Genomic DNA, 13,368 nt, shown 5'->3' on the forward strand with positions numbered 1-13,368 from the left:
GGCAAAGCCACCCACAGCTCTGGGAGCGTGGGAGGGGGTGGTCAGGGAGTGGGGTGCTGGATTTTGTGGTTTCAGAGGTGGAGCCCGTTCGGATGGAGATAAGGGCCAGGGTGTGACTGTGGGAATGGTGGTCTCTGGCCACATCGAGGGTGAGGGACTGAGAAACCAGGGGGTCCTCTCTCCCTGGGTCTGCTGACTCCCCATGTCAGCGAATGCCTTTTTCTACCTCCACTTGTAACCAAGGACTTTGCCTCACAAGAGCTTTATGAGATTAGAGACTCATTAGTACCACATTAGAGATGAGGAAACCAGATCTCAGATAGAAGTCACTTGTGCAGATGACATAGCTGGGATCTAACCAGGGAACCAGGGTCGTTTGTCTGCTAAATGCCATGCCACTCTGTCTCCAAATCTGCCTCCATGCCATCGAGGGCAGGGAATTCTCTGCTGGACCCTTGTCTCCTGAAACAGTCCTGTGTGAATGTGCATGAGATGCATGTTTGAGCGATGGGCAAACAGACCCTCACTTCTGCCTTCTGTCCCCCGCCGGTTTGGGGTTGGCAATTTCTCTAGTACCTCCCGAGTGTCACGTCTTGCTTAATTCCCCCATCAGCCCTGTGTGGTGCACACAATCACTCCCATTCTACAGATGAGGAAACTGAGAAATAAGGTCAGTTGCCCAACACGAGCCACTCGTGGAGCTGCGATTCGAACCTGGGCCCGGCTGACTCCATGTCCCTCTGCTGCTGATCTCACGTGTCTCTTTGATTACCCAAACTCTCCCTGGGTAATCTCTCAGATGGCTCTGAGCCAGCACCTGCATCTGCTACGTGCCAAGAAGCTTCTGCATGCATACCTGGGCACCCCTGATGCTCGGTCCACAGCCGACGAACATCTCTGCCCCACCTCCTTCCATCTTCATCATCAACCACTTATTTCTATTTAGGCTCCATGGTCCACCTCCTCCTTCCTCGAGTCTTCCCTTTGTTAGTAATAACACCATCCTCTCCTCAGTTGCTTCTGTCAGAAGCTGGGAGTGGTCCTTGATCCCTCCCTCACGCCCACTTCCCACTTTGGCAATTCCTGTCACCTTAGCGCCAAATAGATGCCAAATCCACCCACTCACTTCCTCTCACTCATCTGTGCCTAAGCTGCCTTAATCTCTCACCTGGACAGGTGCAACAGCATCCAAACTAGTCTCCACACTTCCACATTCGAACCCCGTTCCCATCTCCCCAACTCCCACCCAAGTCCATTCTCCACTTGGCAGCCAATATGTGTGTATATATATATATATTTATTTATATATATATAAAATATAAAACAATATCACATTAAAACCTGCTTAAAACCCATCCATGATTTCCCACTGCAATTATGATAAAAACCTAAACACTTCCAAGGTACTCCATGTCTGGCTTTATGTCCGCCTCTCCAACCTCATCATTCCATCACGCACTGTGCCTCAGGCTCCCCCCGCCTGGGACTTCCTTGATTTTCTTCACATGGTAGGTGCCTTCCCACCTCAGGGCCTTTGTCTTTGCTGTTCCCTCTGCCTGGACATGTTTCCCAACATTCTGCCCATGATCACTTTCTCTAGAGTAGACATTCCACTCTAGTTTCTATCTCAGCCCCCTGTTGGTTTCCTTTCTATGCCTCATTTCAATCTATAATTGCTTTATGTGTTTGCCTCCTTGTTTATTGTTGCTGTTCTTTTTCCTTTATGGCGTTTATCACCATCGATGTCCCCATGTTTTATTTACTTCCTTTTATGTGTAGACTGTCTCCCACAACTTGAGTGTCAACTCCAACAGGGCAGGGGGTTTTGCCTTCTTTATCTGTGTTCCCTGGCACAGAGTAGGTGCTCAGTCAACATTTGTGGGGATAAAGAAACATCTCTCTCACTCAAACTGAGGCTTCATGATGGCAGAGACCTTGTCTAGCGTGCTCACTGCTGAATCCCTGGAGCCTGGCTCTGTGAAAACAGGCTGAATGAGAGTGAGATTATCGAGAACCTTCTTCTCCCCAGACTCTCTGCCTCCCTCCAGAATATCTGCTTCTCCCCAGACTCTCTGCACCCAGTGCCTCTACATCTTCAGACCTTTACATCTTTAGACCTACAGTCATCTCCAATTACCCAGCCCTGGGAGAGCACACACTGAGGGAAAGATGGAGAAACCCATCTTTTTGAGATTGGGCTCCAAATTCTTGCAGGGAAGAATGCTTCTGACTCCAGGGGGATGGTACCCCAGCATGGGGCATGGGGATTTCTACCTCACCAGCCCTGGTCCTTTCACAGACCTATTGCCACGTTCCATAACTATAAAGGACCCCTTGTATTTATGTAGGGGCTGTGTTTACCAAGTCCACAGGCCTCAGCAGAAGCCCTGCTCCGTGATGACTGGAGCTTCCTACCTCAGCAACAACCCTGCCCCACCCGCGGTGTTTTCTATGGCTTTCTCCCGCAGCAAGACTCTCCCGTGTACACTACGGCTGTCTGCCTAAGTGGCAAACTTTATTTCTGTTCAGTCTGTTTAGTGAGGCTTCTCTTGTATTTACAACTTTGGGTTTACGCTGGAGCTCTTGCACTTACAAAACACACCTTAGGGTTTAGTAGGATTTCCACCTCTCTTAAGTCGCCCTCATGTCTGTTCCCACCATTCCCACCCCCTTGGCTTTGGCTTCTCCCTGGCTTCCTGGCCTATAAATTTTCCCCCTCCAGTCCTCCTAGAATCGGCCCCAGAAAGCTGTTTCTGACACCAGGGCGAGCTCCGTCTGCTCTAAACCCTTCCCGGTGCCCCATCACCCCCATGGAAAGCCCGCCTTGAGCAGTGGTATTCTGCCCCTCCCCAGGGGCCTGGCCTCCCCCCTCCAGCCCCTCCCCAGCCGGCCTGCTCCAGGAGCAGCGCTTCCGCCCTGGTTCCAAGCGCTTCCTTGCCTGCAGGCCTTTCCACCTGCTGTGCTTTCGGCGGTACACTGGGCCCCCTCCCCTCCCCTTTCCCGTGCTCATTCTTACTCATCTTCTGGGTCCTGGTTTAAACACTGCCTCCTTCAGAAAGCATTCCATGACGCCCCACGCTGAGTTAGCGGCCCCACCTCTGCGCTCCCCTGGGCCCTTACTAATCCCCGCCGGGACACGTATCCCCGTGGGTCTTGATTTACCCACGTCCCTGCAGCCTCTCCCACCAGACGGGGAGCCCATTGAGGGCAGGGACTGGGGCTGAGTCAGCTCTGTTTCCCCACTGCCCCGTGCAGGGCCTGGCTCCTGGGAGGCACTGGCAAATGTTTGCTTCATAAATAAAGGGATTATCCTCATCACTCATTGGCTCAAAAATTCCTGTGGATTCCATCTCAAAACCAGAGCCACACTTATGCAGTCTGGCCACTCACCCCCTCCATCACTCCCTTGCCTCCCTTGGAGTTTGCACCTGCTGCTGCTCTGCCAGCAGTGCTCTTCCTAGGAATCTGCAGAGCCCACTGCCTCCCCTTGTGTGGGTCTCTGCTCAGCTGTCACCTTCTCCACGAGGTCTTCCCTTTCCACCCTACTCACATGTGTGGCATGCTCCCCGTCTCCAACTTATCAATTTATCACCACCTGACATACTGCACGGTCTCCCTATTGTTCTCCTCTCTTTTCTGGCCTCTCCCGGGGCAGGTTTTTGCTTTCGGCCACTCCTGTCAAAAGTTGTGTGCTTCGATATTTGCAGGGTGACTGAATGAATGGACACCTGGGTCTTGAGGTCATGGAAGGTTTCCAGTGTTCATAGGGGACCTTCAGATTCCTGCCAGACTGTCTCTTGCCCTTGGAGGCTGGCTCAGACCAGGGGGCCCAGGAGGGAGGTGGGAGGAGAGAGCAGAACTCCCCAACCAGGCAGCTGGAAGCAGACCTTGCTATGCAGTCAATGGCCACCCAATGCAAAGTGGGGTCACAGTGACCCCTTGTGGCTGAGGCTGAGAACAGCATCTTCCCCAGCTCTCAAGTGGGATCTTCTGGTCACATTCCCCACTGAACGAACTGTGGGTGAGTTTGAATGAAGTGAGCTGTGTTTAACATACACAGAGGATTTTGAAACTTTAGTACCTAAAAAAGGTAAAATAGCTCAAGGTTTTAAAAATATTGATTACATGTTAAATTAGAAATATTTTTGATATAATGGGTCAAATAAAATATATTAAAATTTCACTTGTTCCCTTTCCCCTCTTAAAAAATATGGCTATTAGAAATTTTTTAATTACACATACGGTTCACATTATATTCCCATTGGCTAGTGCTACAACAGAAATTTCACCAACCACCCACCTCCTGGTATGAAGGGAGAAACTGGGTTACAGAAGAGAAAAGTGCCTTGCTCAAACCATGCGGTCAATCAGTGGCTGACCTGCAATAAGGTCCCAGGTCCCCTGGCTTCCAGCTGACAGAATAGCAAGAGTCAAAAGCCCCAACTCCTTCACCGATTTGGTGCTGTGTGACTTTGGGCAAATGACCTCACCTCTCTGCGCCACAAGTCTACCCTTTGTAAAGTTGCGGATCAAAACGCAGTACATCACGTCACTGATCGAACACAACGGAGGGGTACTCCGCAGTGCCCGGCACCAGAGAATCATCCCAATTGACCGTGATCATCTTGCGCCCCCTACAGTCCGTTGTCTCCACCGCAGCTAGAGTGATTTTTAGAAAATGGAAGTGGGATCCTATCTCCGCGAGACCCTGCAGGACCCGCCCTGGCCGCTGCCTCATCTCATCTCTTGCTGTTTTTCTCTGTCCACTCTGTTCTGGCCACACTTCCTTGCTATTCCCTGTACTTACCAACTTTATTCCCAGCTCTGGGCTCTTGCATCGACTGTTCTCTCTGCCTGGAAAGCTCTTCCCCAAGATGGTTTTAGGATTCATTCCTTTGCTTTATTCAGGTCTCTGCTCAAACACCACCTCCTCAAAGAGGCCTTGCCCAGACCCCATGGTCACTGGCTCTTGCTCTCTCCTTATCCTGCTTTATTTTTATTTGTTGCATTAATCACTACCGGATATTATATATTCATTTTCTTATCTGCTTCTCTGTGAACTTCATGGGGCCACGGGGCTTTTGTCTTTTGCTCACTTTAAGTATTACTAGTACTGGCACATGGGCCGCAGACGAGGTACTCAATGAACGTTTGTTGAATGAATAATTAACCTGATGCTCGATTAACTCACAGAAGAGGCAGGACATCTGATCCCTGTCCTCCAGCAGAATCTAATTAGGAAACGTGAGACCCAAAGAGTGTGGATGGCCACATATGAGGACAGGACCCAGGGGCTGGGGTCTGGGGGAGTCCTAACATCCTGGGTTGGGCAGGTGGGAGGAGAGAATCATTAGGACCCTGGAGCATGTGGGCAGGAAGATGAGAAAGGAGGGCATTCCTGAAAAGGGACCGGCCCGGCAAAGCTTGGAGGTGGGACTCAGAACACCACATCTCCCCAGGGGTCAAGTAGGAAGCCTCTGGGTCTCACGCCTGTCTGAATGGGCAGAGCGGCAACTCTGAAACCCAGAGCCCCCTGGTGGCCAAACCTTAATAAGAACAACCAAGTCTGACACCATTTATTGAGTACTTTATCAAACACAACAGTGCTTTGATGGGAAGCTTTGATTCTATTTTCAGAGAGGTTAAGTCTTTGACCTCCAGAATCGGAGGTCTGGGAAGCCCACCCCTGCTGCTCCCGAACCATCAAACAGAGATACAGGTGGTGGGGCGGGGGAGTTAAGGACTAACCAGCGCCTGCAGTATGCGGGGTGCTCACAGAGAAGCATCATGATTACTGTAACTGACGTGTGTCCATCAAGTTAAGTGGTTTGCTTATCCCACTGCTGGCAAACATGAAACATCAGGCACACAGTAGGCGCTCAAGAAGGGTTAGGACTATCCGAGCATGCCCAGAACCCCACAGCCGTGCAGGCAAGCAGCCCCCTAACTCCCACTCGCTCAGGAGTGGGAAGCTGTTCAGTCCTCTCCTCCCTGAGACTCAGGAGTCCCGGCCCCCAGGCGCCTCCCCCGCCCCAGGAGCCCAGCGCCCCAGTTTCTGCAGGGTCACAGGTTGCAGTTCCCGTTTCCCTCCCCACCTCGCACCGAAGCCGGAGGCCAAAGTAACTCAGGTTTATCCACAGTGTCATCTGCAGGCGGCCCCGCGCTCCCACGGCGTCGGATCCCCGCGGAGAACTGGCGTCTCTAGAAGGCGGGGACCGGCTCGGAGGCCGGGGGTCCGGACGGCTCCGGCTCCGCCTCCCGCGGCGGCCCGTCCTCGTCCAGCCCCCGGCGGCCCTTGCCGATGGCCAGGCGGGGCCGGCCGCGGTTCAGGCCGTCCAGGAGGGCGCAGGCCTGGCAGAGCGCGCGGCTGGCCAGCGCCCCGCAGCGGGCGCAGGCGCCGGGCGGCGGGGGCCGCGCGGCCGGGGCCAGCGCCAGGCGCTCGGCCGAGTGCACGAGGTCCAGCACCGCCGACGGCCGCGCCGCCTCCAGCCGCTTGAGCAGGTCGCGCGCGTGGCCGCGGAAGGCCTCGGGCGCGTACACGCACTCCTCGGAGAAGTAGTCGAGGCGGCGGAAGTGCGCGTACAGCACCACCTCCTTCTGCGAGGCCAGCTGCAGCGGGCGGCAGCGCGGCAGCGCGCCCCCCTCGCCCGGCGAGCCCAGGCCCCCGCCCCGCGCCAGGCGGCCCGCGTCGCCCCGCAGGAAGTTCATGAGCACGGTCTCCGCCATGTCGTCGGCGTTGTGTCCTGCGAGGGGGAGAGACGCGGGGCAGGTGAGGCGGGGGGGCGCCGGGGGGGAGGGGGCGCGGCGAGGAACGAGGGGGGACCCCACCCAGGCTCCCGTGGAGCAACCTGGGAAGCCCCCCTTTGCCCCCCACTTATTGCAAACCAGGCCCCGTTTCATGTCGTGAGTACAAGTGCTTTCAGCTACAAATATTATTTCAGCCCCACTTGGAAGTGTACTTCAGAAGTCAAAATGGGAGGGAAGATATAGCTCCGTGTAGGGCACGTGCTTAGCACACACAAGGTCCTGGGTTCAATCCCCAGTACCTCCATTGAATAAATAAATAAATAAGCCTAATTACCCCCTCCCCCAATAAATAAATAAATGAAAATTATTTTTTTAAAAAAGTCAAAATGGCATTGAATGGAGATTGTACAGGGGATTGTTGTGGTAAGCAGAATTCACACCCCCACCCTCACCCCAATATGTTGGGTCACATGGCAAAGGGTATAAAGGTTGCAGACACAATGAGGGTTACCAATCAGCTGACCTTAAGATTAAAAAAAAGCAGCCTGGATTATCCAGGCAGGCCCTATGTAATGACAAGGGTCCTTAAAATGGGAGAATCAGGATGGGAGACGTGGGGACTGACACAAGTGCAGATGACGAAAGGTGGGACGGATTCAGCCCGAAGCTGCTGGCTTTGAAGCTGGAGGAAGGGGCCAAGGAACGAGGGTAGCCTCTAAACACCAGAAGAGGCAAGAAAACAGATTCTCCCGTAGACTCTTCAGAAGGAATGTCACCCTGCAACACCTTGATCCCACGGAGACACTTGCCTGGCTTCTAACCCCCAGAACTGCCAGCTAGTAAATCTGTGTTGTTTTAAGCCACTCAATTGGTGGTAATTTGTTACAGCAGCCATAGAAAAACTCATAGTTGTTGACACAAGCGCCTTTGACTACACAGACTGCAGTGTTTTTGTGTTATCTTTGTTTACAGAGACCAGGGAGAAGGTAAGTGAATATTTACACATCATTTTAAAAATGCATTGATTGTCACAACCGTCCTCTCTCACCTGGACCACCTCAGCTGCCTCCCTCCAAGCTCATTTCCTTTGTTCTGCCCTCGCCCCTCCGACTCAGACTCCTCACCACTGCTAAGGTGAACTTCTCAAAGTCAGAGTCCTTAGGTCATGTCCACTGCTTTCCCCGCTACTCAAAGGATCAGGTCAGGTGTTAACTCCTCATGGCCATAGGGGCCCCTGGAGCCAAGCCCCGCCCACTGCTAGGGCCTGACACCACACCCCACTTCCTTCTTGGGGCATCTCAAACTGGCCTCTGCATAGATGGTTCTCTCTGCCTGGAGCAACCTCCCCTATGCCCACTGCCTCCTCACCCTGAGCCTTCAGATCTCAAAAAACCTCCTTGATCCCTCTCTGCATGTCATATTTTGCTCACACAGTCTATGTAATTTTTTTCAGTACCACTTATAATCATTTATTATTTCATATTTGAATTGTGCAGAGGTATGGGCTTATTTCTGTCTAGTGCATATTTTCTCAGCCCTAGCATGATGATGATGATAGCATATACAATATATATGTGTAATACCTACTATATATTAATATATACACTATATGTAATCTGTAAATTACAGTACAGATAATAGTGTATATATACACACATATACTTTATTCCTACCAACTCATCTGTCATAACAAATGCATGAGCCAGAAACCATTAATATTCTCATTTTAAAGATGAGAAAATAGAGGTAAAGAGGTTAAGAATTTGCTATGGCTACAGCTTGGATCTGGCATATATTAGAAACCAGTAGTTGTTTGCTGAAGGGATGGATGAGAGTGAGAGAATAAAAGAGTTATCGAAGAGAAGAGATGCCAACAAGAAAAAGGAGGTAAGAGGTGGAGAGATACTTTACAGAGACAGAGAAGGATTCTGAAGAGATATTTGGGGACCATGAGATCAAGAGTACTAGAGGCAATTAAAAATAAGTAAATAATCAAAAACTTAATCCCCAGAGACTAACTCCCACCCTCTTCTCCAGCCCTCCTCACCAATCTGTGTACACCAGGTTGGTGGCCAAGAACCAAAGTCTTTTAGATACCCTAGCTGGCCCCATCCCTAACACAACCCATTCTGTCCCTCAGGGTATGAACCATGGGGGGTGGGGCTCCCGCCCTACGCTGGAGCATGCGCATATCCCCTTTTTCCTGCTCGTTTCTTCCCCTAGGACACTCGCAGTCTCCTTTACCACTTCTTAGGCCTGCGCCCCAATTCCCTTGCGGTTTCCGCCCCTCGCCCGCGCATGCGCCCGTTCCTTCCCATACGCTCCTCCTGCTACGGCGCCTGCGCTCACCTGTCACAACGTGCGTGGCTCCCACGAGGCGCGCCCCTTCTTCCAGCGCCCGGCGCCGCAGCACCCCGCAGAAGGTGCAGCAGGAGCGGCTGCGGCCGGAGCCGGCTGTGCTGCGGGCCACGGCGTCCATCGTCCAGCCCCCGAAGAGGTCTGCGTAGGCCACGACGGTGAGCGGGAGCTCCCAGCGCGCCGCCTGGCGCCGCACGGCCGCCAGCGCCGCGTCCCGGTAGCCGCCGATGCCCTCGTCCACGGCCACGAGGCGCAGCGAGATGCCCAGGCGCGGGGCCAGCTCGCGCAGCACGTGCGCCAGTACCGTGGAGTCCTTGCCGCCCGAGGCGCCCACGGCCACCACGGCGCCGGGCGGCAGCAGGCGGCCCGCGACCACTGTGTGCAGCACCTCGGCCTCGAAGGCGGCGCAGAAGCAGGTGCCGCACAGCGCCTGGCCCGAGCGCGGGCGGCGGAGGGCGGCGCGCGCCTTGTTGCAGGAGGCGCACTGTGGGGCTGGCATCTCGGGGTCCGGGCGAGGCGGAAAGGGTAGGCTTCTCCTGGATGGGGAGAGAGAGGAGGCGGGTTACATGTGGATTTCGGATTGCAAGGGTCCTTGCCTACAGAGAGGTTGCCGGGATAGTGTTCCTGCCAGGAATAGACCAGGATGAAGTACGCTTCTTCCGGAATAAGGGAGGGTTACCTGTATAGAGCTGACCCTTGAACTATGTGGGGGTTAGAGGCGCAGTCAAAATACCCATAACTTTGGCCCTCTATATCCTCCCTAGTCCCACGTCCGCAGATTCAACCAACTCGGGGACAGAATAGTACTGTGTGTATTTATTGAAAAAAATCCAAGTATCAGTGGACCAGCGCAGTTCAAACCCATGTTGTTCAAGGGTCAACTGTATTCTGGTTTAAGGAGGCTGGTGCCTCCAGGAAGTCTTCTTGGATTACACGCATTACACACCAAGAAGAGAAGGAGCCTAAGAATTGGTTGGCGCGTGAGGGGAGAGTGAGAGACAGGCAAGTTACACCCGGAATTAGGCTTGATTCTGTTTGGAGGGATAGAGGGGCATATTAAGGACCAGTTTCGTTCTCCAAGGAGGCCACTCCTGTTACAGCCCTGATCAGAGACAGGATGATTATCACTGACTTGGGCTTCCAGGGCCCTTCAGAGAGCTTGGGAGGGGTCAGTGACCTAAGTAAGGCCAGGGAGGCCAGGGGACTGCAGCTCTGTTAGAGGAAGGGGGATGAGCAGGAAAGACCAACTGGATTTCACTTTGGTGGAGGTGGGATAGCCTCCAGGAACGGGTCCCGACTGCATCGTCTGATCACCACCTCCAGGGAGACACAGAAGCAGCATGGATCATACCTCCAAGGAGACCAACTAGGGCTGTTTTGGGGGTGGGAGGTGTGTGGGCCTACAGGATTGCTGTGGTATCAGAATCTCCTGCAAGCTTCTGTGGGTTTACCAAGACATGGGAGAGGGAGGGTATAGCTCAGTCATAGAATGCGTGCTTAGCATACACGAGATCCTGGGCTCAATCCCTAGTACCTCCGTTTAAACAAAATAAAATCGTGGCGCTATTAAAAAAAAAAAAAAGGCATGGATCAGCCCATCCTGGACTTTCTGTTCCTCCCTCCTTCCCTCCCCCCTCCCAAGTCCTCCCCACCCAGAATTCTAGCCCCCTGACACCCCCTCGTTTGACCCACCTGTGCATACATTCTGTGACTGTATGCTTACTGTCTGCAACTTGTGATGGGAGGGACCACTCAGACATCTGACAGGCATCTCAAAACCCAGATTCCTGATTCCCTTTCCCAAACTTGCTTCTCTTGCAGTAAAGGGCCACTCTGTCCCTCCAATTGCTCAGGGCAGGAGCCTTGGGGTCCAGGACCCTGGACAGCTCTTTCTTCTCTCCCTGGCTGCCTCTCCCCACTCTATCTGTGGGTGACTCCAAATTGCAATATCAAGTCCCAACCTTTGGTACAAATGCCCCAGAGGGGCATCCTCAGACCTCATCACCCAAGCACCCAACCAGATTGTGGCAAATCCTGTTTTCAGAACAGATCCAGAAGCCAAACACTCTTTGCCATCTCTACAGCTGTGACCCTAGTCTGTCTGAGCCAAGTTTCTCTCCTGGTTATTGCAGAAAGCTCCTCCCTGGTCTCCTGGCCCCATGCTCCCCTCCTCCGCACGCTCAGTTCTCCACAAAACAGCCAGTGGGCTCCTTCCCAGGACCTCTGCATCCTCCATGCAACTCATCTCACTTGATTCAGAGCTTATGGCCTCTGAGACTCCCTTTTCCTCTGACCTCATGCCCCACACTTCTCCAGCCACTCTGGTCTCTGCTCTCAAACTCCCCAGGGAACACCTACTGCAAAGTGTTAACACTGCTCTTCTCTGTCGCTGGGCCCAGCAAGCAGCCCCCAGGACCTATGGACCATGACCATTTGGCACATCTGTCACACCTGAACAATGCCCCCTTGAAATCTATCTACTCCCTACTCCCACCCTCCCAGCCTTGACTTGATTCTCCCTTGCTCTCCTGGTTTTCCTCCTGCTCAGCCTCCAGTCTCTTGGAGAATCCTCTTCGTGGTTCTCAGGTCCTGCTCAGCTCATTTTCCTTGTGGGTGGCTCTAAATCATGATGGCCACCAGGCTGGTCCTCCAAATGCCCCACAAGGACCCCGCTGGTCCTCTCGGATCCTAAATGCCTGAACTGACCAGTCTCCCCCTCCCCAGGCAGAAACTTGTTCTTGTCCAGCTGTTTCCAGCCTCCTGAGAGCACCATCACCTTCCACCCAGCTCCTCTGCAGGACAGGACATACATAAAGTCACTCTCGACGCATCTCTCTTCTCCCCCTAAATCTACAGTCTCTCAGTCCTCGGAGGTTACCTCCTGAACGAGGAGATGAGTCTGTGCAGATTGCCAGAGGCTCATAAGCCACAACACGAAGTTTTAACTTTATTCAGAGAGAGATGGGAGCCATGGGAGGGTTTTGTGCAAAGAAAGGATAGGATCTGCCTTAGGTTTTAAAAAGGGTCCCTTTGGCTGCTGTGCGGGGAACAGACTGTGGCAGGCAGGGGCAGAGGCAGGGAGGCCAGTGAGGAGGTGATGGCAACAGTCAGTAAGATCATGGTGGCCTGGACTGGGGGTGTGGGGTGGGGTGTTGGCAGTGGAACTGACAAGAAATGGTGGGATTTGGGATCTATTTTGAAGGTAGAGGCCACAGGATGTGCACAAGACTTGGATTAGGGTAGAGGGTGGGGTCGTGAGAAAAGAGAGGAGTTAAGGATGACTTGGAGGTTTGGGCCTGAGTACCTGGGAGGAAGATGGGACCACTTAGTCAGGAGGGTCGCTGACCAGATTTCCATTTGGACATCCCAGGTTTGAAGCGCCTGTTAAGCATCTTCCGCTTGAAGAGTTTATAGACCCCAGGCTATAAACTCTGGGCTAGAAGAGCCCCTTGTATACCTCCATCCCATCCTGACCATGATTCCACCATTCCTGGTGACTGGCCTGTGTCCCCTGCTGTACTGTGAGCTCACTAAAGGCAGGGAGTGGGTCTGCTTCGTCCACCACTGACTTCTTCTGCCTCGTACGGGACTTGGCAGAGGATCAGTGCTCAGGAAAGACGTGTAGGATGAGGGAATAGTAAATGCACCCAGAAGACGGGCCCCAGGCCCCAGGGATGCCTAAGACTGAAGCTTTATCAGAAGGACAGGTAATGTGTAACGTCATTCTATCAGGACAGAGGTTCCAGGACAGAGTAGGGGCCTTCTGAACGTACCCAATTGGAGGCGGGGTCAGGGAAATGGTCGAATCCCAACCAGTGGGAGGGGGTGAGGGGGCAAGAGACATACCGAACCGCTGCGTCCAAGTGGAGGTCCTGGTAAGAAGGCCTCTATAGGCGTTGGGAAGTCAGAGGCGCGTGTCATCACCCCCAGAGAGACCCTCAGCCCTCTCACGGCACCGCAACAAAGAGCGGGCGCTCACGGGCCAACCAGCTGAGGGAGGAAATACTCACCTGAGCAGAATGCGGTGCAGGGATGTCCAAACTGCGTTACACGCGGAACTCTGGCACGGAGATGGCTCCGGAAACTGGACTCCCACAAGGCCTTGGGGGCTGTCTTGCCTGCGGCTCCCAGAACCCCATGCAGCGGCTCTACCGGAAGCGCCCTTTGTTACAGAGCCCGCTTGGCCTACAACTCCCAGCAACCCTTGTGGCCCATTCCCCGCCCACCATTCCCTAAATACACTGCCCTGTTTCCTTTCTGCGC

General features: G+C 53.5%; 1 protein-coding gene across 8 annotated transcripts in view; it reads right to left on the reverse strand.

Annotated features, from left to right (window-relative positions):
* The window catches only part of LOC105100150 (cytoplasmic tRNA 2-thiolation protein 1), a 40,667-nt gene extending 27,390 nt beyond the window's left edge, over positions 1-13,277 (reverse strand). For 4 of the 8 annotated variants that reach the window (XR_010382434.1, XM_064489743.1, XM_064489741.1 and 1 more), the window contains exons 1-2: positions 13,116-13,277; positions 9,097-9,641 (exon numbers count right to left, since the gene is read on the reverse strand). Coding sequence is in view for 4 of the 8 variants with exons in the window: in XM_064489743.1 (XP_064345813.1) it covers positions 9,097-9,604 (508 nt within the window). In the remaining 4 variants the exon portion in view is untranslated. Of the gene's footprint in view, positions 1-5,561; positions 6,744-9,096; positions 9,642-13,115 lie in introns of those variants that run through there. The other 4 variants (XR_010382435.1, XR_010382436.1, XM_064489747.1 and 1 more) reach the window with 3 other exon arrangements.
* Between the last annotated feature and the right edge of the window lie 91 nt (positions 13,278-13,368).

Source organism: Camelus dromedarius, chromosome 9 (assembly GCF_036321535.1).
Source record: "Camelus dromedarius isolate mCamDro1 chromosome 9, mCamDro1.pat, whole genome shotgun sequence".
In the NCBI taxonomy this organism is placed as follows: domain Eukaryota; kingdom Metazoa; phylum Chordata; class Mammalia; order Artiodactyla; family Camelidae; genus Camelus; species Camelus dromedarius.